At 41.7% G+C, this 27,005-nt stretch overlaps 1 protein-coding gene across 2 annotated transcripts in view; it reads right to left on the reverse strand.

Annotated features, from left to right (window-relative positions):
- Positions 1–10,596: 10,596 nt before the first annotated feature.
- TEX11 (testis expressed 11) overlaps positions 10,597–27,005 on the reverse strand; it is a 381,570-nt gene continuing 365,161 nt past the window's right edge. Inside the window, exons 29-31 of one of the 2 annotated variants that reach the window (XM_016944288.4) lie at positions 15,161–15,325; positions 13,446–13,517; positions 10,597–11,429 (exon numbers count right to left, since the gene is read on the reverse strand). In XM_016944288.4, the coding sequence (XP_016799777.2) occupies positions 11,424–11,429; positions 13,446–13,517; positions 15,161–15,325 (243 nt within the window). In that variant the 3' untranslated portion in view covers positions 10,597–11,423. Of the gene's footprint in view, positions 11,430–13,445; positions 13,518–14,267; positions 14,516–15,160; positions 15,326–27,005 lie in introns of those variants that run through there. The other variant, XM_054676447.2, reaches the window with a different exon arrangement.

The following is a 27,005-nucleotide window of genomic DNA, read 5'->3' on the forward strand; positions in this document are numbered from 1 at the left end:
CATCACAAAAATGGCACAGGGCAAGATACAGCAGCAATGAGGGACTTTGCTCAGAGTTGCTGTTAAGTTTCCTTTGCTTAAAAGCAGGACATTTGGCCAGGCATGGTGGCTCACACCTGTAATCCCAGCACTTTGGGAGGCTGAGGCAGTTGGATCACCTGAGGTCAGGAGTTCGAGACTAGCTTGGCCAACACAGTGAAACCCCATCACTACTAAAAATACAAATATTAGCTGGGCGTGGTGGGACGCGCCTGTAATCCCAGCTACTCGGGAGGCTGAGGCAGGAGAATCACTTGAACCTGGGAAGCAGAGGTTGCAGTGAGCTGAGATAGTGCCATTGCACTCCAGCCTGGGCAACAAGAGTGAAACTCGGTCACACACACACACACACACACACACACACACACAAAGAAGGACATTTAGAAATTCTTCTTTTTTTAAAAATTATACTTTAAGTTTTAGGGTACATGTGCACAATGTGCAGGTTTGTTACATATGTATACATGTGCCATGTTGGTGTGCTGCACCCATTAACTCGTCATTTACATTAGGTATTTCTCCTAATGCTATCCCTCCTCCACCCCCCCCACCCCACAACAGGCCCCGGTGTGTGATGTTCCCCACACTGTGTCCGAGTGTTCTCATTGTTCAGTTCCCACCTATGAGTGAGAACATGCGGTGTTTCGTTTTCTGTCCTTGCGATAGTTTGCTGAGAATGATGGTTTCTAGCTTCATCCATGTCCCTACAAAGGACATGAACTCATCCTTTTTTATGGCTGCATAGTATTCCATGGTGTATATGTGCCACATTTTCTTAATCCAGTCTATCATTGATGGACATTTGGGTTGGTTCCAAGTCTTTCCTATTGTGAATAGTGCTGCAGTAAACATATGTGTGCATGCATCTTTATAGTAGCATGATTTATAATCCTTTGGGTATATACCCAGTAATGGGATTGCTGGTTCAAATGGTATTTCTAGTTCTAGATCCTTGAGGAATCGCCACACTGACTTCCACAATGGTTGAACTAGTTTACAGTCCCACCAGCAGTGTAAAAGTGTTCCTATTTCTCCACATCCTCTCCAGCACCTGTTGTTTCATGACTTTTAATGATTGCCATTCTAACTGGAGTGAGATAGTATCTCATTGTGGTTTTCATTTGCATTTCTTTGATGACCAGTGATGATGAGCATTTTTTCATGTGTCTGTTGGCTGCATAAATGTCTTCCTTTGAGAAGTGTTTGTTCATATCCTTTGCCCACTTGTTGATGGAGTTGTTTGATTTTTTCTTGTAAATTTGTTTGAGTTCATTGTAGATTCTGGATATTAGCCCTTTGTCAGAAGAGTAGGTTGCGAAAATTTTCTCCCAGTTTGTAGATTGCCTCTTCACTCTGATGGTAGTTTCTTTTGCTGTGCAGAAGCTCTTTAGTTTAATTAGATCCCATTTGTCAATTTTGGCCTTTTGTTGCCATTGTTTTTGGTGTTTTGGTCATGAAGTCTTTGCCCATGCCTATGTCCTGAATGGTATTGCCTAGGTTTTCTTCTAGGGTTTTTATGGTTTTAGGTCTAACATTTAAGTCTTTAATCCATCTTGAATTAATTTTATATAAGGTGTAAGGAAGGGATCCAGGTTCAGCTTTCTACATATGGCTAGCCAGTTTTCCCAGCACCATTTATTAAATAGAGAATCCTTTCCCCATTTCTTGTTTTTGTCAGGTTTGTGAAAGATCAGATGGTTGTAGATGTGTGGTGTTATTTCTGAGGTCTCTGTTCTATTCCATTGGTCTATAACTCTGTTTTGGTACCAGTACCATGCTGTTTTGGTTACCGTAGCCTTGTAGTATAGTTTGAAGTCAGGTAGCTTGATGCCTCAAGCTTTGTTCTTTTTGCTTAGGATTGTCTTAGCAATGCGGGCTCTTTTTTGGTTCCATATGAACTTTAAAGTAGTTTTTTCCAATTCTGTGAAGAAAGTCATTGGTAGCTTGATGGGGATGGCATTGAATCTATAAATTACCTTGGGCAGTATGGCCATTTTCATGATATTGATTCTTCCTACCCATGAGCATGGAATGTTCTTCCATTTGTTTGTGTCCTCTTTTATTTCATTGAGCAGTGGTTTGTACTTCTCCTTGAAGAGTTCCTTCATATCCCTTGTAAGTTGGATTCCTAGGTATTTTATTCTCTTTGTAGTAATTGTGAATGGGAGTTCACTCACGATTTGGCTCTCTGTTTGTCTGTTGTTGGTGTATAGGAATGCTTGTGATTTTTGCACATTGATTTTGTATCCTGAGACTTTGCTGAAGTTGCTTATCAGCTTAAGGAGATTTGGGGCTAAGATGATGGGGTTTTCTAAATATACAATCACGTCATCTGCAAACAGGGACAATTTGGCTTCCTCTTTTCCTAATTGAATACCCTTTATTTCTTTCTCTTCCCTGATTGCCCTGGCCAGAACTTCCAACCCTATGTTGAATAGGACTGGTGAGAGAGGGCATCTTTGTCTGGTGCAGGTTTTCAAAGGGAATGCTTCCAGTGTTTGCCCGTTCAGTATGATATTGGCTATGGGTTTGTCATAAATAGCTCTTATTATTTTGAGATACGTTCCATCAATACCTAGTTTATTGAGAGTTTTTAGCATGAAGGGCTGTTGAATTTTGTCAATGGCCTTTTCTGTATCTATTGAGATAATCATGCGGTTTTTGCCTTTGCTTCCATTTATGTGATGGATTACATTTATTGATTTGTGTATGTTGAACCAGCCTTGTATCCCAGGGTTGAAGCCAACTTGATCTTGGTGGATAAGCTTTTTGATGTGCCGCTGGATTTGGTTTGCCAGTATTTTATTGAGGATTTTTGCATCAATGTTCATCAGGGATATTGGTCTAAAATTCTCTTTTTTTGTTGTGTCTCTGCCAGGCTTTGGTATCAGGATGATGCTGTACTCATAAAATGAGTTAGGGAGGATTCCCTCTTTTTCTGTTGATTGGAATAGTTTCAGAAAGAATGGCACCAGCTCCTTTTTGTACCTCTCATAGAATTCGGCTGTGAATCCTTCTGGTCTTGTACATTTTTGGTTGGTAGGCTATTAATAATTGCCTCAATTTCAGAGCCTGTTATTGGTCTATTCAGAGATTCAACTTCTTCCTGGTGTAGTCTTGGGAAGGTGTATGTGTCCAGGAATTTGTCCATTTCTTCTAGATTTTCTAGTTTATTTGCATAGAGGTGTTTATAGTATTCTCTGATGGTAGTTTGTATTTCTGTGGGATCGGTGGTGATATCCCCTTTATCATTTTTTATTGCATCTATTTGATTCTTCTCTCTTTTCTTCTTTATTAGTCTTGGTAGTGGTCTATCAATTTTGTTGATCTTTAAAAAAAAACACAGCTGCTGGACTTATTGATTTTTTGAAGGGTTTTTGTGTCTCTGTCTCCTTCAGTTTTGCTCTGATCTTAGTTATTTCTTGCCTTCTGCTAGCTTTTGAATGTGTTTGCTCTTGCTTCTCTAGTTGTTTTAATTGTGATGTTAGGGTGTCGATTTTAGATCTTTCCTGCTTTCTCTTGTGGGCAATTAGTGCTACAAATTTGCCTCTACACACTGCTTTAAATGTGTCCCAGAGATTCTGGTATGTTGTGTCTTTGTTCTCACTGGTTTCAAGGAACATCTTTATTTCTGCCTTCATTTCATTATGTGCCCAGTAGTCATTCAGGAGCAGGTTGTTCAGTTTCCATGTAGTTGTGTAGTTTTGAGTGAGTTTCTTAATCCTGCGTTCTAATTTGATTGCACTGTGGTCTGAGAGACAGTTTGTTATAATTTCTGTTCTTTTACATTTGCTGAGGAGTGCTTTACTTCCAACTATGTGGTCAATTTTGGAATAAGTGAGATGTGGTGCTGATAAGAATGTATATTCTGTTGATTTGGGGTGGAGAGTTCTGTAGATGTCTATTAGGTCTGCTTGGTGCAGAGCTGAGTTCAAGTCCTGGATATCCTTGTTAACCTGTCTCATTGATCTGTCTAATATTTACAGTGGGGTGTTAAACTCTCCCATTATTATTGTGTGGGAGTCTAAGTCTCTTTGTAGATCTCTAAGGACTTGCTTTATGAATCTGGGTGCTCCTGTATTGGGTGCATATATATTTAAGATAGTTAGCTCTTCTTGTTGAACTGATCCCTTTACCATTATGTAATGGCCTTGTCTCTTTTGATCTTTGTTGGTTTAAAGTCTGTTTTATCAGAGACTAGGATTATAACCCCTGCTCTTTTTTGTTTTCCATTTGCTTGGTAGATCTTCCTCCATCCTTTTATTTTGTGCCTATGTGTGTCTCTGCGTGTGAGATGGGTCTCCTGAATACAGCACACTGATGGGTCTTGAGTCTTTATCCAATTTGCTAGTCTGTGTCTTTTAATTGGGGCATTTAGCCCATTTACATTTAAAGTTAATATTGTTATGTGTGAATTTGATCCCATCATTATGATATTAGCTGGTTATTTTGCCCATTAATTGATGCAGTTTCTTCCTAGCATCGATGGTCTTTACAATTTGGCATGTTTTTGCAGTGGCTGGTACGGGTTGTTCCTTTCCATGTTTAGTGCTTCCTTCAGGAGCTCTTGTAAGGGAGGCCTGCTGGTGACAAAATCTCTCAGCATTTGTTTGTCTGTAAAGGATTTCATTTCTCTTTCACTTATGAAGCTTAGTTTGGCTGGATATGAAATTCTGGGTTGAAAATTATTTTCTTCAAGAATGTTGAATATTGGCCCCCACTCTCTTCTGGCTTGTAGAGTTTCTGCTGAGAGATCAGCTGTTAGTCCAATGGGCTTCCCTTTGTGGGTAACCCGACCTTTCTCTCTGGCTGCCCTTAACATTGTTTCCTTCATTTCAACCTTGGTGAATCTGACAATTATATGTCTTGGGGTTGCTCTTCTAGAGGAGTATCTTAGTGGTGTTCTCGGAATTTCCCCTGAATTTGAATTCTGGCCTGCCTTATTAGGTTTGGGAAGTTTTCCTGTATAATATCCTGCAGAGTGTTTTCCATCTTGGTTCCATTCTCCCCATCACTTTCAGGTACACCAATCAAACGTAGATTTGGTTTTTTCACATAGTCCCATATTTCTTGGAAGATTTGTCTGTTTCTTTTTACTCTTTTTTCTCTAAACTTCTCTTCTCGCTGCATTTCATTAATTTGATCTTCAATCACTGATACCCTTTCTTCCACTTGATCAAATTGGCTACTGAAGCTTGTGCATGCGTCACGTAGTTCTCATGCCATGGTTTTAAGCTCCATCAGGTCATTTAAGGTCTTCTCTACACTGTTTATTCTAGTTAGCCATTTGTCTAATCTTGTTTCAAGGTTTTTAGCTTCCTTGCGATGGGTTCGAACATCCTCCTTTAGCTTGAAGAAGTTTGTTGTTACCGACCTTCTGAAGCCTAGTTCTGTGAACTCATCAAAGTCATTCTCTGTCCAGCTTTGTTCCGTTGCTGGTGAGGAGCTGTGATCCTTTGGAGGAGAAGAGGTTCTCTGGTTTTTAGAATTTTCAGCTTTTCTGCTCTGGTTTCTCCCCATCTTTGTGGTTTTATCTATCTTTGGTCTTTGATGATGGTGACCTACAGATGGGGTTTTGGTGTGGATGTCCTTTTTGTTGATGTTGATGCTATTTCTTTCTGTTAGTTAGTTTTCCTTCTACCAGTCAGGTCCCTCAGCTGCAGGTCTGTTGGAGTTTGCTGGAGGTCCACTCCAGACCCTGTTTGCCTGGGTAACAGCCGTGGAGGCTGCAGAACAGCAAATATTGCAGAACAGCAAATATTGCTGCCTGATTCTTCCTCTGGAAGCTTCGTCTCAGAGGGGCACTCTGCTGTATGATGTGTCAATTGGCCCCCACTGGGAGATGTCTCCCAGTTAGGCTACATGGGGCTCAGGGACCCACTTGAGGAGGCAGTCTGTCTGTTCTCAGAGCTCAAACACTGTGCTTGGAGAACCACTGCTCTCTTCAGAGATGTCAGACAGTTTAAGTCTGCAGAAGTTTCTTCTGCCTTTTGTTCAGCTATGCCCTGCCCCCAGAGGTGGAGTCTACAGAGGCAGGCAGGCCTCATTGAGCTGTGGTGGGCTCCACCGAGTTCAAGCTTCCTGGCCGCTTTGTTTACCTACTGAAGCCTCTGCAATGGTGGATGACCCTCCCCCAGCCAGGCTGCCACCTTGCAGTTTGATCTCGGACTGCTGTGCTAGCAGTGAGCAAAGCTCCGCGGGCATGGGACCTGCCGAGCCAGGCACGGGATATAATCTCCTGGTGTGCCGTTTGCTAAGACCATTGGAAAAGTGCAGTATTTGGTTGGGAGTGTCCCGATTTTCCAGTACAGTCTGTCACGGCTTCCCTTGGCTAGGAAAGGGAAATCCCCTGACCCCTTGTGCTTCCTGGGTGAGGTGATGTCCCGCCCTGCTTCAGCAGCTCACCCTCGGTGGGCTGCACCCACTGTCCAACCAGTCCCAATGAGATGAACCAGGTACTTCAGTTGGAAATGCAGAAATCACCAGTCTTCTGAGTTGATCATGCTGGGAGCTGTAGACCAGAGCTTTTCCTATTTGGCCATCTTGGAACGGGCCTTTTTTTCCCTCTTTTTGAAACAAAGTCTCACTCTGTCTCACAGGCTGGAGTGCAGTGGCATGATCTCAGTTCATTGCAACTTCCGTATCCCACGTTCACACGATTCTCCTGCCTCAGCCTCCCATAGCTGATATTACAGGCGCCCTCTACCATGCCCGGCTAATTTTTGTATTTTTAGTAGAGATGGGGTTTCACTATGTTGGCCAGGCTTATCTCGAACTCCTGACCTCAGGCGATCTGCCCTCCCTGGCCTCTCAAAGTGTTGGGATTACAGGTGTGAGCCACCTCGCCTGGCCTAGAAATTCTTTACTTGTCTTACTGACGATATTACCCCTCAGAATGTAAAGAAATCAACAAGAGGGACTGTTTGCTGTTTATTACCGAATTCTGACCAATTAATGAAGAACTGATGGGTGAAGTGGAAACTTGTGGAACCATATGATGTCAGTTTGTGAGAGCATAAGGCTAGACATAGTAAGGTATTTTGCCTAAGAATTTAAGAGGGCAGACTTCAAAGTTCAGAGAAAAGAAAGGTAGCATGAGGGAAAAGAGTGAGGACAGGTCTGATACATATGACTTAAAAAAAATTTTTTTTTGAGACAGAGTCTCACTCTGTCACCCAGGCTGGAGTGCAGTGGTATAATCTGAGCTTGGGAGGCAACCTCTGCCTCCCAAGGTCAAGTGATCTTCCCACCTCAGCCTTTTGAGTAGCTGGGACTACAGACACTCATCACAACACCTGGCTAAGTTTTGTATTTTGTTGTAGAGACTGGGTTTCACCATGTTGCCCAGGCTGGTCTTGAACTCCTGGGCTCAAGCAATTCACCTGCCTCAGCCTCCTAAAATGCTGGGATAATAGGTATGAACCATTGTGCCTGGCCAGATGTGACTTTAAATCATGGCTATGCCATTTACCAGCTGTGTTACCTTGGTTAAGTTACTTAAACTCTCTGAGCTTCACTTTCTCACAGGAATCACTAAGGAGAAAGGGAAGAGAGAGAGTGAAAGAAGGAGGGAATGAAATGGAATCACCTACTTCACAGGGTTGTTATCTAATTAAATGAGATAGCACATGTGTAAGTGCTTAGCTCTTAGTGGGTATGCATTAATTGTTAGTTTTCCTGCACTTTCTACCTGGCTGCCTTCCCAAAAGGGTTGAAAGGCTCTTAAAAACTAAATTCTGACCATATATGTGTGAATTATTTTAAGGAACACGTAAAAGGAGGGGTATTTAAAGAAAATGATGCAAATACACAGAGAGTTCTTTGTTTTGAGATGGAGTTTTGCTCCTGTTGCCCAGGCTGGAGTGCAATGGCGCAATCTCAGCCCACCACAACCTTTGCCTCCTGGGTTCAAGCAATTCTCCTGCTTCAGCCTCCTGAGTAGCTGGGATTACAGGCATGTGCCACCATGCCTGGCCAATTTTGTATTTTTTTTTTTTTTTAGTAGAGACAGGGTTTCTCCATGTTGGTCAGGCTGGTCTTGAACTCCCGACCTCAGGTGATCTGCCCACCTTGGCCTCCCCAAGTGCTGGGATTACAGGCATGAGCCACCACGCCTGGCCGACAGAGGGTTCTTTGATGGTGAGACATTAAAAATGTAGAAAGAAGAGCATCTGACCAAGGAAGAATATAAGATGGTAAGATGGAACTGCCTGAGTCATGTCAGGAAGGCCTGGCCCAAAATGAGCTAATGCTAGGAGTTAAAAAAACAGAGGCCATTTACAGCTTAGTTTGCATCAAAAAACAAATCAAGGAAGCCTTCAAGTCCATTTGGGGCACATAGTATGTTTTAGTTATGATTAGTTTTTTAAATTATAAAAGTAATATAAGCACATGTAAAAAAAATTCCAATAGTACCACAGGGTATAAAATGAAAAATAAAATGGTGCAATGCTTACCAGACAACAAAGATAAATATGACCCTGCAATTCCTACTTTGCTTTGGTCTTCTCTGCCATCCAAACTCTGAACATTAGATTGGAAAGGGTCAAGTAGACATTGGCAAGAGGCAACTGGGGATCATGGTAAGTAAGAAAGCACCAAGGTGCTTTAAATAAGTCTCTTGACCTGGACAAATTGTATGTCAGGATGTTGAGAGAACCTGTAGTGAGATCGCTAAACTGGTGTTTGTAACCTTTGGGGAATCATGGGGAATGAGAGATGCCCCAAAGCCTAGAGAAGGATTATGCTTTTCTTTTTTTGAGATGAAGTCTTGCTCTGTCACCCAGGCTGGAGTGCAGTGGCGCGATCTCGGCTCACTGCAAGCTCCGCCTCCCGGGTTCACACCATTCTCCTGCCTCAGCCTCCCGAGTAGCTGGGACTACAGGCACCCGCCACCACACTCGGCTAATTTTTTTGTATTTTTAGTAGAGACGGGGTTTCACCGTATTAGCCAGGATGGTCTTGATCTCCTGACCTCATGATCTGCCCACCTCGGCCTCCCAAAGTGCTGGGATTACAGGGGTGAGCCACTGCACCCGGCCCCCCTCTTTTTTTTTTTTTTTTGGAAGAAGATAGATTTCACAAGCTTTAGACAAGAAGGTTTCATCTTAATCCCAAGCAAGTTTCTGGAATACGTTATTGGAAGGAATGGTTTGCACGAGAGTCTTTAGAGGGGAGCTAGTGATCACAAAGAGTTTATAAACCCTTTACCTAAGAATAGCTTAAGACAGAGTAAGCTCATTTTCTTTTCTGAAATGAGCTTAGTAAATCAACATAAATGGGTAAAGCTTCGAAAATAGGTAAACTGTAGCTGGGTTCCAGCAAGGCATTGACAAAAATCACTCATGACATTCTTGTGAAAAGGCTGGAAAAGTGTAGATAGTACAATTATTGAGCAGGCAAATGATCATCCCAAAGTCTGCTATTAACGGATCAATGTTTAAGCTATTTATATACTAGTTTATTACCTATTGCCCCCACTAGAATGTAAGCTCTTTGAAGGAGAGACTTGGTCCTCTATTTTGTTCACCACTTTATCTCTTGTACCATGAAGTGTCCAGTCCATTAGCAGGAAGTGTTCAGGAAATATTTGTTGTGTGAATGAAATAACCCAGAAGTAAGACTGCAAAGCACTTCACCAAGCTCTGTCTCAGCCCTCTCCTGTTCAGTGTTTTATCATATACTTGGTTAAAGCCACTAGCTGGCATGCTGATCAAATGTGCAGATGATGTCAACCGGAGAGGGATAAGTAACATACTTAAAGACAGTCTCCGCATCCAAAAAGATTAGCTGGCAAGAGCAATTTAATAGTGATACAATCAATTAGATGGTTTTTTGTTGTTGTTGTTGTTGTTGTTTGTTTTTTTGAGATGGAGTTTCGCTCGTTGCCCAGACTTGAGTGCAATGGCACGATCTCGGCTCACTGCAACCTCCACCTCCCAGGTTCAAGCGATTCTCCTGCCTCAGCCTCCCGAGTAGCTGGGATTATAGGCATGCGCCACCACGTCCGGCTAATTTTTGTATTTTTAGTAGAGACGGGGTTTCTCCATGTTGGTCAGGCTGGTCTCAAACTCCAACCTCAGGGGATCCACCTGCCTCGGCCTCCCAAAGAGCTGGAATTACAGGCATGAGCCACCACACCCAGCCAATTAAGATGTTTTAAAAACTGGAAGTAGGCCGGACATGGCGGCTCATGCCTGCAATCCTAACATTTTGGGAAGCTGAAGCAGGAAGATCACTTGAGCTCAGGAGTTTGAGACCAGTCTGGACAACATAGTGAGACCTCGTCTCTACTAAAAATAATAATAAAAAAAATTAGCTAATCATGGTGGTGCATGCCTGTGGTCCCCACTACTCGGGAGGCTGAGGCAGGAGGATCGCTTGAGCCTGGGAGTTTGAAGCTGCAGTGAGCTATGATTGAGCCACTGCACTGTGGCCTGGGTGACAGAGCAAAATGCTGTTTCAAAAACAAACACAAAAACCTGGAAGTACAAGCAGAGACATTAATTAATGGCCGTATGTGTAGAAAAAAAGACTTAGAAGTTTTCATTCTTCTTTCAACAAATATTTATTGGAAGTACCAGGCAGGCCAGGTACAGTGGCTCACACCTGTAATCCCAGCACACTGGGAGGCAGAGGCGGGCAGATCATTTGAGCTCAGGAGTTCAAGAGCAGCCTGGGCAACATGGTGAAATCCCATCTCTACAAAAAATAGAAAAATTAGCCGAGTGTGGTGGCACTCCTCTGTAGTCCCAGCTACTTGGAAGACTGAGATGGGAGGATCATTTGAGCCCAGGAGGCGGAGGTTGCAGTGAGCTGAGATTGCACCACTGCCCTCCAGCCTGGGCAACAGAGCAGGACCCTATCTCAAAAAAAAAAAAGCATGCCAGGCACTGTGCTAGACCCTGGGATTATACAATGGTGAGGAAAACACAACATCTTCTCTCATGGAGCTTAAAGACTATTGAGGGAAATGGACATTAATCAAATTATTCCACAAACAAATGTATTTATTTTAAGCTGTGAAGAATAAAACAATGCTGAGAGCATAGAATAAGAGAACCTGACCTAGTTAGGGAAAGCTTTTCCGAGGAACTGACACATGAGCCGACTTCTCAAAGATAAGTAGGAGCAAACTAAGGTGAAGGCAGGGAAGAGCAAACAGTGAGCCTGGTGAGTCAACAACATGAAGGGCCTGCTTCGATGCCATGTGGTTTCTTTCCCTTCTCCTCGGCGCGGCGGGGGTCAGGGTCAGGGCCTGGTGGCAGGTTCAGCTAGAGACTCAGCTTGCTTGCTCTCTAGACTGGCGGCTCCCTTGATAAGTTGGCCAGAGTGTTCACTGGGGCTTGGGCCAAAGGGGCAGCCTCTTGGTCAGGTTGGTGAGGTTAGGGCTGGGGAGACAACCAAAATGAGTAGGAGATTGGGATCATACCGAGAGAATGAGCCAATAAGTGAATATCGGAGGTTAATCAGCCAGGCTTCTAATGTTGAAAGAGTTACAAATAGGGAAAGGGGAGAAAGCTAGAATAAATCCACTGGTGTTGGATTGAAAATGGAGCTATCATCAGCCAGGTGCGGTGGCTCACGCTTATAATCCCAGCATTTTGGGAGGCCGAGGTGGGTGGATCTCCTGAGGTCAGGAGTTCGAGACTAGCCTGGCCAACATGGCGAAATCTCGTCTCTACTAAAAATACAAAAATTAGCCAGGCGTGGTGGCACATGCCTGTTGTCTCAGCTACTTGGGAGGTTGAGGCAGGAGAATCGCTTGAACCCGCGAGGCAGAGGTTGCAGTGTGCCGAGATAGTGCCATTGCACTCCAGCCTGGGCGACACAGCAAGACTCCATCTAAAAAAAAAAAAAAAAAGGAAGAAAAGAAAATGGAGCTATCAGTATGAACTCATGATTTTCTATGTGTGCATGTATACGTATACATTCATGTATACGTATGTACACATACACACATTTATTTCCCAGCTCTGTCCACTGAGAGGACCTAGAAATAATGTCACCCTCGTAACAATGAGTACACCTCTAGGACCCAGATCTTGGACACTACCACTCTGTTATAAGGCATCATGGCTCCTTGGAGAAATGACTGATTCCGGGTCTGGCACAGGGAAAGTACAAGATAAGCTCTGGTGCATCTTATTGTGCCACAAAATAAGGAAGTGCTGAAAGAATGATGGGGACATGTCAAATGGGGGTAAGGACCCAGCTTTGGGCAGCAAAATAAATAATGATAATGGCTTATAACCCATTTAATAAAACAGGAATCCATTAGTCTGTACTAAAATGTATTTTAAAAACATGAATAAATGGGGGAGAAGAAAAACCTCTACCTTACCAATGCCAACTAATAAATGAAGAAGGAATGATGGAAGCAGAAAAATCAACATTTAGCAACCATCACAGTACAAATGTTCAGGCAAGAATCACCAATGGATGCTAAAACTAGTGGTGAAAGTTTAATGAGGAATGTGGTATTTACTTAGTCTCAAACTATCTTCCACCAAGTACCTCATAATTAATTATTAACCACTAAGTACAAAATATTTAGCAACTGACTTTACATTGGAGGGACCTGGCAGACATCTTCTTAACTTCAGTAACAGGGCAAATTGACATTGTGTGCTTGCTGGTATGATGCACTGAGAACACATCATTTTTTTGTGGTATGCCTACCCAAAATGCATAAACTGAAGCTAATCATTAGGAAACATCAGAATCACCTAAATTGAGGTGCATGGTACAAAGTAATTAGCCTGTACTCTTCAAAAATGTCAAGGTCATAAAAGATAAGGAAAGATAGAGGAATCATTTCAGTTTGTAGGAGATGGTAGAGACATGAAAACTAAATACAACTTATAATCCTGAACTTAGGAAGGACTCTACTAAGTTAATCAATCAGTGAAATTTGAATGCGGTCTGTGGATTAGATGGTAGAATTGAATCATTGTTAATTTCCTAATTTTGATGGTTGTACTGTGGTTATGTAAGAGAGTATCCCTGTTTTTATGAAATACTCACTGAAGCATTAAGGGGAAATGGGGCAGGATGTCTGCAAATTAATCTCAACTGGTTCAGAAAGAAACTGAGAGAGTGACAGGAAGGCAATGTGGTAAAAAATAAATAGAGAAGCTAGATAAAGGGTGTATGTCAATTCTTTGTGCTTGGTTGCAACTTTTCTTAAGTCTGAAACTATGTCAAAATCAAAAGTTTAAAAATGTTAATACAAATCAACTGGAGGAAAAAGGTAGTGTAATCTTATGGTACACTAATGCCAGTCTACCCAGAAAGAGGCTGCTCAACTGTATTGGTCAGGCCTCACTGGAACATGGGGCTTGGCTTTTGGAAGGTGAGGTGACCAGATCACATGAGGAACAACTAAGGGGTCTGAGGATGTTTACCTCGAAGGAGAAAAAGCCTGGAGGACAAAGATAGGTATGGCTTCTGTCTTCAGAGGCATCTCCAAGGGGCATCTGTGACACAGGAAGCAGATTTGTTACAGGGAGACAGACTTCTGTTTAGTATGAGGTAGGACATTTTACCAATTAGAGAGCAAAATAGGTGGGTTCAGCTATCTCAGGAGTTCCCTGTCATGGGATAAGTTCCTTTTTTTGTTTTTCGAGATGGAGTCTTGCTCTGTCACCTAGGCTGGCATACAGTGGCTCGATCTCAGCTCACTGCAACCTCTGCCTCCTGGGTTCAAACGATTCTCCTGCCTCAGCCTCCCGAGTAGCTGGGACTACAGGCACGCGCCACCATGCCTGGCTTTTTTTTTTTTTTTGTATTTTTAGTAGAGATGGAGTTTTGCCATGTTGGCCAGGCTGGTCTTGAACTCCTGGCCTCAAGTGATCTGCCCACCTCAGCCTCCCAAAGTGCTGGGATTACAGGCACAAGCCACTACGCCTGGCCTGGAATAAGTTCTGTTAGAAACTGGGCAACGGATTCTCAAGGATGTTAGAGAGAGATTTCATGAATCAGATAAATGCTGGCCCTGGTGACCACTAAGGTCCTTCCAAATAAGAGTCTGGGATTCTTTGATATCTTCAGGGATTAGGAATTTGAGCACTTTGGGAATAAAATGCAATCTGTGTTGAACTGGGATGAACATTCTCTTTTGTTCAGATGGGGCATAAACCATCTTGCTCTCACATGGTCTATTTCAATATCATCCTTAGCACTTTGGAAAATTCATTTGTCCCCCAGAAATGAGCTGGTCACCAAGGTAAATTCAGCATGCTTTTATTTTAGAAAGTTTATTCAACAACATGAAAACAGGGTCTGAGCAAACAGAAACAAAAGCTCAAGAGAAACTCTGGCAAAAATTTAAACAGTCAGCATCTCGGGACAATGTATCTTCTTCATGTGGCCATGAGTTTGCCTAATCTGACTTGCTCCAGTAGCCATGTTCATGAAAAACTGGGCCCCTGTTGTTACTCAATGCTTCCACAAGCTGACTATACAGCATATTCATCTGGGAAAGAGAACAACAAATAGATTTCTTGAGGGGAAACAGAAATGTGGGAAAGCTTCCCAGACCCACGGTGATGGCATGAAAGTCTAACCGTTACCTTCGGAGATCTGAAGCATCTCAGATTTGGGGAGAAAATAGTCCTCTCTTGAGGAAAAGGAATCCCCTATTATAAGGGAGAAGATACTTAACTATAAAATATCCTTTGCTCTTATTTGGTAACAAGGCTTTTTCTCTACCAAACCTCTCCTGGTTAGCCAATGGCCCAGAACTCTGCAACTGAGAATAGTTCCTGGAGAAAATGCCTTTTTCAACAGTTATTGCTTTGAGCAGAGGCCAGTCCTTTCCCACATGCACTGGCACTGACAGTGATGCATCTTTCCAGAGCTCACTCTTGGCATTCCTCTTAATTAGATTCCATTTGCTATCCTTAAATTTCCCCCTGTTCTCTGTCCTTCTTGGTGTTTGCTCTAAGGAATTACTGTTTATGGTCTCCTGATTCTTGAAGTTATGTGGAACCATTGAGAGGAACAATGAGCAAGATCCTTTCCTAGCCAAGGAGGATGGGGTTGAGTCCTTGTGGAGAGCCCAGCCATAACCTCTTGCCCCCTAGGTCATGTCATCTGCCCTAGCCCTCTCCCTCCTTACCTGAGTTTCATAGCTTTCCTTGAAGGAGGTAAGGTGGTTAAGGAAACGCAAGGCCAGGCCACACCACTTTTCAGCAGATACATACTTGCTCCTGCTAAACATAAGTACTCCGGTATTCCAGGACTTGACCATCAGCCACAGAATCTCCATTTCTGGGTAGTCTTTCTGAAATCCAAGAACAGAAATTTTGCAGTTATTACTGTCACAGTTCATTGTGGCACTACCTGTATCCATGCTATGTCCCTTTATTACTAAACAAACAATAGGAGCTCTGCTGATGTTTAGGAAGGTCTGTGCTCCTGGAGAGTGTAGGAGGAGAGCACTTTGAAGGTTTGTCAGCTGTAGAATGTTCCATAGCAAGATCTCATGAAGAGACGTAAACCGAGGTCCTCTCTGACTGAAGGAAAGAATTAGAAAGATTCCTAATCTTCCTGAGGCACGAGAAAAACCTGCATACTGTTTGGAGCTTCCCTTGATTCTGTCTTCAGTCAATTACCTCCCTAATACCTACCTCTACTTTTCGGATAAGGTTGTCAAGAAGCAGTTTTATTGAATTTCTTAATTTCTGTCACCAGAATTAGTCCATATTTGGAGTAGAAATTACATTCATCTTCAGAGTTAACGATATCTACCTAGCTATGAACACAGCACACATTTCTAAGATGGTCCCTTAGCCTTATCAGTGGTCTTTAACATGACTAATCACAAGATTATATTTGCTTCTTCACAATACTTTGCAATAGTGAAAAGTATTAGTCTAAGAAGCTACTTTCTTGGTTCTTGCATAGGAGATGGAACACAAAGAAAGCATTCATGTTAAAGCCCCAGAAGGGAGAAATGTGATAGGAGACACATTAGGCAGCAGCTTTTTGAGAGTGTCAAGAATGCTGTCTCAGCTGTCATCCTTTCATTCATTTGGATCCAAAAAGAAATTACTATACATAAAACACTGTGATAATGAGGGCACTAAGAGGGAAAAGACAAAACTTTTATCCTAAAGGTTGTGCAATGCTTTTGGGGACACAAGGCATCCACATGTAAAGATGACTTCACAAGGTATGTGATTAAGAGACACAAACATTAGGTGCTCTCATTCAGTTAAAGAAATGAGCACTAGGATATTCCAGTCAGAGGCGGTCTAGTCTCTGCTTGAAACACTACTCCTCATCCTTGTCCACTTCATAGACTTATACTTTTTCTTCAAATTCACAAGAACAGTTAGTTGTCTGTTCCCACAGTGAGCTTTCCATTCCTCTAATATAACTTATGTTATATTGTTTTGAAATGCTATGTATTTATCTCCTCCAGACTATTGAGTTCCTTGAGGTACAGGGAATTTTTCCTGTGCATTTTTGTATCTTCAGAGTCCAGCACTGTGCCTGGCACATAAGAGGCACAACAGATGTTTGCTGAATGAATGAATGAACAAATGAATCAATATCCAGTCAGATGCCACCTCCTCAGTGAGGATTTCCCTGGCTCTCCACAATTTCTTGCTCAAACCTCTTTGCCCCTCTGCTACTTTGTTCACAGCACCATAATAGTACTTTGAACACTGTACTGCCTGTCTCCCCCACTAGGCAGGGAGCCCCTTGAAGGTAAAATGACATTTGCCTTTGCTTGGCACAGTGTCTGATACAGGGTATGAGTGTTGTGATTTTAATGTTGTGAATGAAAAAAACGACTTAAACAAACAAACAAACATGATCTTAGGGTAGATGAGTAGGATCTACATATACAGAGATTATATGAAATGTGCAGAATAGGCAAAGCCATAGAGACAGAAAGGAGATTTGTGGTTGCCAGGGGCTGGGGAAGGGAGGTATGGGGAAGGACTGCTAATGGGTATAGAGTTTCTTTTGGGGATGACGAAAATGTTCTAGAATTAGATAATGGTGATGGTTGCACAATCTTGTGAATATACTATAACTCACTGAACTGTATACCTTAATGTGAGTTTTATGATATATGAACTAAATCTCAATTAAAAAGAAAAATATAGATATTCAGAGAAAGAGAAGGGCATTCCATGTGGGTAGAACAGAATAAATGAAGACTTGGATTGTGCTTGAGAACAAGCATGTCTTAGGAAGACCAAGAGTTCTTTGGCCTAAGCAGACGATTTATGTAGAGGAGTTAACGGGAAATAAGACTGGAAATGTAGGATGGGGCTTCCTAAGCCTTTCCTCAATGTTCTTCCTCAGAACACTAGTGTCATGAGAAATGTTAACAGATGGTCTATGAAAATAGAGTTCTTTAGTCAAATACATTTTGGAAATGCCGCATTCTATATATCACCCTTTTGGAGCATTATAATGCACATTAGTTCACTGAAAGTTTAGGGAAGTTTTACAGTAAAGAAACCATGGAACTTTGTCTAACCCAGGGTATGTGGAACGTTTGCTAACATCTTGTGGGCTGGAGTGTTAAGGGTTTTTGCATTACAGGCTTCAGATTTTGAAATTTATCCTGCTGGCAACGGGAAGGCACTGAAACTTTTTGAGAAGGAGAGTGATATGATGAAAGTGTAGTTTTAATAAGATAGAAATGCCAGTGGTGTTTAGAACAGACCTCCGTGTGGGAAAACACAGACAGGGAGACTTGTTTAAAGGGAGTTATGGCCTGGCGCAGTGGCTCACACCTGTAATCCCAGCCCTTTGGGAGGCCAAGGCGGGCAGATCACCTGAGGTCGGGAGTTTGAGACCAGCCTGACCAACATGGAGAAACCCCGTCTCTACTAAAAATACAAAATAGCTGGGTGTGATGGCGCATGCCTGTAATCCCAGCTACTCGGGAGGCTGAGGCAGGAGAATCGCTTGAACCCAGGAGGCGGAGGTTGTGGTGAGCCGAGATTGTGCCATTGCACTCCAGCCTGGGCAACAAGAGTGAAACTCCAAACTCCGTCTCAAAAAATAAAATAAAGGCCCGGCGTGGTGGCTTGTGCCTGTAATCCCAGCACTTTGGGAGGCCGAGGCAGGCAGATCACGAGGTCAGGAGATCAAGAACATCCTGGCTAACATGGTGAAACCCTGTCTCTACTAAAAATACAAAACATTAGCCGGGCGTGGTGGCAGGCACCTGTAGTCCCAGCTACTCGGAAGGCTGAGGCAGGAGAATGGCGTGAACCTGGGAGGCGGAGCTTGAAGTGAGCCAAGATCGCACCACTGCACTCCAGCCTGGGCGACAGGGCGAGATTCTGTCTCAAAAAAATAAATAAATAAAAATAAAAATAAAAATAAAATAAAATAAAATAAAAGGAGTTGTGTGATCTAAGAATGAAGTGATGAGGGTCAGAACTAAAATAGTGACAATTTAGATGGACAGATGTAAGAATCATTTAAAGGAAGAATCAATAGAACTTGGTAACTGATTTGATATGGGGAATGACAGGTCAAGTGAAAATGGCTCTAAGGTATGTAGTTTGAATGGCTGAAAGAATGCTGGCATCACTGAAAGAAAAAATTGAAGGACATGTTTCTGGGGATAAGGGATAAAGACAACAATAAGTTCTATTTTAAACATGTTGGCTTGAGGTAACTCTGGAGATAAGCAGGCTGTTGCAGATATGGATTGGAACTCAGGTAATAGTTAAGTGTATTAATTCACTTAAAGGACAGAGTACAGAATACAGAGTAGCAAAGAGTAGAGAATATTGGAAATGTTCATAGTTGGGTGGTAAGAGGGAAAAGAACGCAGAGGAGTGGCGAGAAAATAAAGGACAAAGGAAAACAGAATTTCAATAAGGAGGCAGTGGTCAATAACGAAGGCCAGGGAAAAGAGACCATCATATTTGCCTAGACGGTGGTAATTTGTGGTCTTGTAAAGTGTGGCCGACAGTGCAGAATGTGAGGGAAAGACTGACTCAAGATGAGGACAAATAGGTTAGTAGGATCTTGTATACCACATTCAAGATTTTGGTCTTTATTTTAAGAGCAATGGGAAACTACTAAAGAGGATTTCAAAAGGTCATGCATACTCAAAAATGTAAAAGATTGGCTGGGCATGGTGGATCACACCTGTAACCCCAGGACTTTGGGAGGCCGAGGTGGGCGGATCACGAGGTCAAGAGATCGAGACCATCCTGGCCAACATGGTGAAACCTCATCTCTACTAAAAATACAAAAATTAGCTGGGCGTGGTGGTGGCTGCCTGTAGTCCCAGCTACTGGGGAGGCTGAGGCAGGGGAATCGCTTGAACCTGGGAGGCAGAGGTTGCAGTGAGCCGAGATTGCACCACTGCACTCCAGCCTGGCGACAGAGAGAGACTCCATCTCAAAAAAAAAAAAAAAAAAAAAAAAAGGAAAAGAACACCTTGGTTGCTGGGCAAAGAAAGGAAGGAAGAAAGCAAGAGTAGATGCGAGACCAGTTAAAAGGTTCCTGAGATCACTAAAGTAGCTAAGATAAAAGGTGTGTAACTTGAACTAGGTTACTGATGGTGAAAGATAGGAGGAAGTAGATGAATTTGAGAGATATTTGGGAGGTCAAATTGATAGTACTTGGTGATAGATTAGAAGTGGGAGTGAGGGAGGTGCTGAGGATGACTCCTAGATGTCTGGCTTGGGCAACCAGAAGAATGATGGTGTCATCCAATGAGTTAGGGAACACTCGAGTTTTATTTTAATTTGCATTAGTTGCCCTCATGCCCAGCATTGCTTATGAAAATCATTAATCCTCAATAAAGAAATGCATCCACACAGCTACTGACCTGAAAGCCACATGGACTTGCCTACGTGTAATACAAATCAATGTCAGCAAACTGAGGTGTTTGCTCTGATGGTTTTTGGGGCCACATATTGGAAACCAGTTTTCTCTGTCCTCAACATCTTAATACATATGGCAGCCATGTAGATCTCTAACTGAATCGTAGGTATTCTGGAGCACAAATGCCTGTCCTTTTAGGCTCTCCATAGATTCCCAAAGTAAATAGTATGTGCGTCAGCTTTATTAAGATACAATTAAAAAAATACCATAGTTTACCTAAAGTGTACAATATGGTGGTTTTTAGTATATTCACAGTATTCACAGAGTTCTGCCACCATCACCACAATCAATTATGGAATATTTTCATTCCTCCAAAAGGAAAGCCCATGCCCATTGGCTCCATATTCCCCCTGCCCCCAGCCAATATCCTTCCATTTCCTCTCAACCTGCCCCTCTACCCCACTAAGCCCTGGGCAACCATTACTCTCATTTCTGTCTCTTATAGATTGGCCTTTTCTGGACATTTAAGATAAATGGGGCCAGGCAGTATGTGGGCCCTTGTGACTGACATCTTTCACTTACCATGTTTTCAAGGTTTATCCATGTTATAGCACGTGTTAGTACTTCATTCCTTTCAATGGACAAATAGTATTCCATTGAATGGAAATACCACATTTTGTTTACCCATTCATTGGCTAACAGACATTCAGGCTGTTTCCATTTTGGGCTATATGAAAAACTTTGCTATGAACATTTGCTATGAGTCTTTGGACACATGTTTTCATTCCTCTTGGGTATACACCTACCAGTGGAATTTCTGGGTCACAGGGTAACTATGTTTAACCTTCTGGGAAGCTGCCAGACTTTTTCAAAGCTAGAACAATATGAACAATAAAATAAAGTAATATTGTATTATAACCCAAAGTATAAAATACATATCTGCCTGGGTGTGGTGGCTCATGCCTATAATCCCAGCACTTTGGAAGGCCAAGGAGGGTGAGTTGCTTGAGCTCAGAAGGTTGAGACCAGCCTAGGAGACATGGTGAAACCACATCTCTACCAAACATACAAAAAATTAGCTGGGTGTAGTGGCATGTGCCTGTAGTCTCAGCTACTTGGGAGGGTGAGGTGGGAGGATCTCTTGAGCCCAGGAGGTCAAGGCTACAGTGAACCATCATCATGCCATTGCACTCCAGCCTGGGTGATGGAGTGAAACTCCATTTCAAAAAAAAACCCACAAAACTTATGGGTTTTTTTTTTTTTTCATAGAGACAGAGTGTCACTTTATTGCCCAGGCTGGTCCCAAACTTCTGGCTTCAAGTGAACCTCCCACCTCGGCCTCCAAAAGTGCTGGGATTACATGCATGAGCCACTCCACCAGGCCTAAAATGTTTTGTGGTATCTTGTGCTATTTATTAATTCATGTAACCAAAACTATTTGTTTCTTATACAGCTTCTGAGTGGGTCCTCTCCATTCCATGATTTAAAAAAATGCTTTCCTCTGTTTTTTCCTAATGCTTTTATAGCTTTGATTTTATGTTTAGCTCTTTAATCTATCTGGATTTTCTTTATTTCTTCCTTTTGGACTTTATTTTTGTGCATGGTATAAGGCAAAAAATAATACTATCACTTATATAGTACTTACTATGTGCTGCTATAAGTGCTTTATATATATTAAGTTATTTAATACTAATAATACTGTAAGGTAGGCACTTTTTTTAGCTTTTATTTATTTATTTATTTTTCATAGAGACAAGATCTTGCTATGTTGGCCAGGCTGGTCTTGAACTCCTGGCCTCAAGCGATACTCCTGCCTTTGCCTCCCAAAGTGCTGAGATTATTATTATATTTATTTTACAGATGAGGATACAGAGGTATACATAATTAATTAATAAGACCAAAGTCATACAGCTAATAAATGGTGTAGCCAGAATTTATTTGAACTGGCTATGTGGCTCCAAAGTCTGTTCTCTTAACCACTATGCTATAACGCCCCTCAGTTTAAAAATAAGGATGTAACTTTGCTTTTTAAATTGTCCCAATACCATTTTACCAATTGTTCCCTCAGTGATGTGATATACCTTCTCCATTGCATACAAAATTCTCATAGATAGGTGTATCTCCTTCTGGGCTCAGTCCTGTTCTATTAATCTCTTTGTAGATTTTTGCACTAACGCCATACTTTTAAAATTAATATCATTTTACAGTTTTAAAAGTATTTGATAAGGCAAATCCTTCCTTGTTCTTTTACAAAAAATGTTTTGGTTCATTTTCTTTTAGGGAAGAATTTTAGAATCATCAAGTTTCATTAAAAATCCTATTGAGATTTTAATTTTGACTGAATTTATTGCATTGAATTTAGGGAAACTGACTTTATACTGTTAGGGCTTTCCTGTCCAAGAACATGGTATATATTTCCATTTGTTTGAGACTTATGCATTCTTGAAAGCAGAATGGAACCATCTGTAGGCAGAGAGTAAAAATGATGGACAGGCAGTAAAATGCCTCAGGAAGTAGAAGGGGATTGAACTGACAGTGCAAGGTTGAGAAAATTTCTTTTGAAAAAAGAAGAAAGGCGAGTAGATAGGTACAGTGGTAGAATGTTATGGTTGAGACATGGGCCAATGAGGGATCTCATATGTGATGCCCTTGATCTTCTCAACTGAAATGATATGATGAGATCATCTAATGGGGAATGAGGTAGGTCTAAGTTTTTACGAGATTAGAAAAGGTTTGAAGCAGCCACTTTACTTGAGTTTGCCAAAAAGTTGACAAGAATAAAAGAATTTCTGAGCAGCAATGAGAACCCACTGAAAGCTTAACAGAATGAATCTGTACTGGGCCAGATCTAGATGGTTCTGTAACTTTCTTTAGTGCTTCTGCTGCTCAAGATCAGGAGCAGAAGAACTGATGGTGGCAAGGTACCAGGTTTGGAAAAAAATGAAACAGCAGGAATAATCAAAAGAAGAGAGAAAGAGAGAAGGAAGGGGAGGAAAGAAGGGAGGGAAGAAGGAAGGAAGCAAATAAAGAAATAAAGAAAAGAGAAAGAAAGAGAAAAAGAAAAAAAGGTAGTTAGACTGGACTATAATAGAGTGGGAAAAGACGAGTGATTTGAAGTTCAAGTGAGAACAGAGAATAGATATGGGGAAGTAAGGGAGATTAGACTCAATAGAAAAGTGTTGCGTTAGTTACCAATCTTGAAGATGGAGCAGTGCCACAGTGGGTGGCTTATATGGGAGGTAGACAGTGGCTAAAAAGTGAAAAACGGAAACTGTGAGGTACAAGAATTGCTAACATGGATGCCAAAGTCACTTAGGATAATAAATAACAATGAAGTTACCAAGGAAGGAAAAGGTGGGTCCAGGACATGACAACATTGGTGATGAAGAGATATAGGTTTTAAGTGAAGAGAAGCCGTAGGAAGGTGGTATATAAATAGTACAAAGTGCCACCATGGAGCAAAGATCCAGGTAATTTAGTCCCTTCTGCTGAGAAAAAGGGAGTTGGAAAAGATGAGACCTCCATAAAAATTGGTAGTGAGGGACACGTTTTCTTCAGGGAAGATTCTGCTTTGTTCTAAGAAGAAGGGAGAGAAGGAGGTGAAGGTTGATGATAAAGAGAATATTGACTATTGCCTGGGAAAAACTCTGTCTTGTTTTGGGGGTTGAATGAGGTTATGGATAGATAGCCTTAAGGGTCTAGGTAAGGATTTGGGAAATACAGAGTTGTTAAAAGATTTGAGGGAAAGGGAGTGATAGAGCAAAAGTTGTGTTTTAGGGAGATATATTTGATAGGGATGCACAGGAAAAAATGGAGAAGAGAAGAAAGAGCCAGAGACCAATTAGGAAACTACAAAGCTGTAGGAGAGACACAATATCAAAGTCTGACTCAAAGATGGCTTTGTATGAACCTCAATTCCAGTCTCAGGGAGACGTGAGGCTTGGAAGGAGGAAGATTTAGATGAAAGAAGGCTGGGTGCAGGGGCTCACACCTATAATCCCAGCACTTTGAGAGGACATGGCAGGAGGATTGCTTGAGCCCAGGAATTTGAGACCAGCCTGGGCAACATAGTAAGACCTCCTCTCAATTAAAAAAATTTTATTAAAAAATAGATGAAAGAAAACCCAAGGACCATTGTCCTATGAAGAAATAACACGGCTGCAATTTTTAGCTTTGCCATTATATAGTGGTATGACCTTGTGTCAGATATTTAACCTTTCAATGCCTCAATTTGCAAAATAATGAGCTTAAATTAGGTAACTGCAAAGATCATTAGTTTCCAGTTCTAAATTTTCTCAGTCATTGAATGAAGCTTTACCTTATATTTCCTTTAGATCCCAATTGCCTAATCTATGAACTTATATAAGATTGGCAGAAGTAGGAACTGAGATGAAATTGAACGAGTAGAAGGCCAAACAAGAGACAAAAGATACTGATAAATGACCTTCTCAAACTTTAATGTGCATAAAAGACACTTGGAAATATATATATATATATATATATATATATATATTTTTTTTTTTTTTTAAGATGGAGTCTCACTCTGTTGCCCAAGCTGGAGTGCAGTGGTGTGATCTTGGCTCATTGCAACCTCCGCCTCCTAGGTTCAAGCAATTCTTCGGCCTCAGCCTCCCAAGTAGCTGGGATTACAGGCGCCTACCACTACGCCCGGCTAACTTTTGTAATTTTGGTAGAGACAGGGTTTCACCATGATGGCCAGGCTGGTTTTGAACTCTGACCTCAAGTAATCCATCCGCCTCGGCCTCCCAAAGTGCTAGGATTACAGGCGTGAGCCACCGTGCCCGGCCGGAAGTATAGCTAAAACGCAGACTGATTCAGTAGGTCTGGGGCCTAAGATTCCATGCTTCTAACAAGCTCCTAGGGGATGCTGATCACGCTTTGGGAAGCAAACTCTTAGAGAATGTAGCTCAGTAGTTTGAATCACCTTAGCTTCCCTTGTAAAAGGAAAGAGTCTGTGTTCTTCTGGGCTTCTTGGTTACAAAATGCCTTTGTGACTCTGTGACTCTGACATCAGCTGTGAGGATTAGGTTTGTCCCTTCTCTTTAAGTGTAGGTTTCCCCCCCACCATTATTTAAGTCTTTGTATATTCTTAAAAATGAACCAAGAAATTTCCACTTCCATGAGACGGAATAAATGTACTTATCCCTATTCTTCCTGCTAAATAAAACTAACTCCTGAACATTATACATAAAACAAACATAAGAAACCTCTGAAAGGTGTAGAGAAAGGGAAGACCTTGGAGCCAAGGATTGACACAGTGATAAGTTCTCTGGGTTTTCTTTTTGCTTCATATACCCCAAACTTGGTGCTAGAGATGCCAACAGACATAGACCCAAAAAGAAAAAAAAAGAAAAAAGCCCCAAGAAAAGTCTGCTGTCTCTAGCCAAGGGACCAGTAGTAAAAAGGAGTCCTCTACCTTGAGTATCAATGATGGAGGTCAAGTTAGAAACTTAGGCTTGTTTCTACTTCTACCTGGAAGTAACAAGGCTGGGCCCACTCCCTTGCTAAAGCAGGTCAGAGAAACCAAGTTAAAACAGAAGGTTTAAATGAGATCCAGAGTCTCAGAACAAAATATGAAATTGTCCAGGTTTAACAAATTTACTCATTATACCAATAATCAGGAAGATCTCAAATAATGAAAAAAGACAATGAATTGATGCCAACACTGAGACGACAGAAATGTTACGATACCTGACAAAGATTCTTTTCTATGACTTAAAAAATGGGGTAAAATACATATAGCACAAAATTTAACCATCTTAATCATTTTAAGTGAACAGTTTAGTGGCGTTAAGTACATTCACATTGTTGTGCTATCATCACTACCATCCATCTCCAGAACCAGTTTCATCTTGCAAAGCTAAAGATCTGTACCCATTATATAATAACCTCAGTCCTTGGTGACTACCACTTTACTTTCTTTTTTTTTCAATTGTTTATTAAATAATCTTTTTTATTATGGAGATAATTAAATGACATGTTTGTTGTCTGAAAGAGATAGACACTTTTGCTTGTTTATGGAGATATAAAATGTAAATGCCTTACTATTTTATTCCCTTCCATAAACACTGAGTTTGAGTAATTTTGCTGGATTCTTCAAACACTGAGTATTTTCTCATGTAAAACTGAGTGAACAACCCTGACTGGGAAATAGAAGCTCAAGCCCAGTGTCTCCAAGCTAAGGTCAATCTTGAGCCTGCAAGAAGAGGCCATTAAACACCCAGTCAGCTCTTCCTGGGGAGCCTCCCCTGCAGGTGTCCATCTCTATGAATTTGACCACTCTGGGTACTTCATATAAATAGAAGGATACAATATTTGTCCTTTTGTAACAAACAATGACTTGATGAATCTCTAGAGAATTATGCTAAGTGAAAAGAACCAATCTTGGCCAGGTGTGGTGGCTCATGCCTATAATCCCAGCACTTTGGGAGGCCAAGGAGGGAGGATCGCTTAGTCCAGGAGTTTGAGACCATCTCTACAAAAAAATTAAAAAATTAGCTGGGCTTGGTGGTGCATGCCTGTGGTCCCAGCTACTCGGGGAGTTGAGGTGGGAGGATCGCTTAAGCCTGGGGGGCTGAGGCTGAGCTATGATCAGCTTCACTGCACTCTAGCCTTGGTGACAGAGCAAGACCCTGTCTCAAAAAAAGCCAATCTCAAAAAGTTATGTACTGTATGATTCCAAATCTCAAAAGCTATATACTGTTTGATCACATTTATATGACATGCTTGAAATGACAAAATTATAGAAATTGGTAATAGATTTGCAGTTGTCAGGGTTTAAGGAGGAGCTGCGAGTGGGAGAGAAGAGTGTGAGGGCTATACAAAGGAAACATGAGGAATACTTGTGGTGACAGAAATGCAATGCTCTAAGTCTTGATTGTGATAATGCCAACATCTTGATTGTGATGTTGTACTATAGTTTTGTTATCGTTGGGGGAAACTGGGTAAAGAGTACATGAGCACTTTGGGAGGACAAGGCGAGCAGATCACTTGAGGCCAGAAGTTCGAGACCAGCCTGTCCTACATGGTGAAAACCCATCTCTACCGAAAATACAAAAAAATTTAGCCAGGCATGGTGGCATGTGCCTGTAGTCCCAGCTACTCGGGAGGCTGAGGCATGAGAA

This window comes from Pan troglodytes, chromosome X (genome assembly GCF_028858775.2).
Source record: "Pan troglodytes isolate AG18354 chromosome X, NHGRI_mPanTro3-v2.0_pri, whole genome shotgun sequence".
Classification (NCBI taxonomy): domain Eukaryota; kingdom Metazoa; phylum Chordata; class Mammalia; order Primates; family Hominidae; genus Pan; species Pan troglodytes.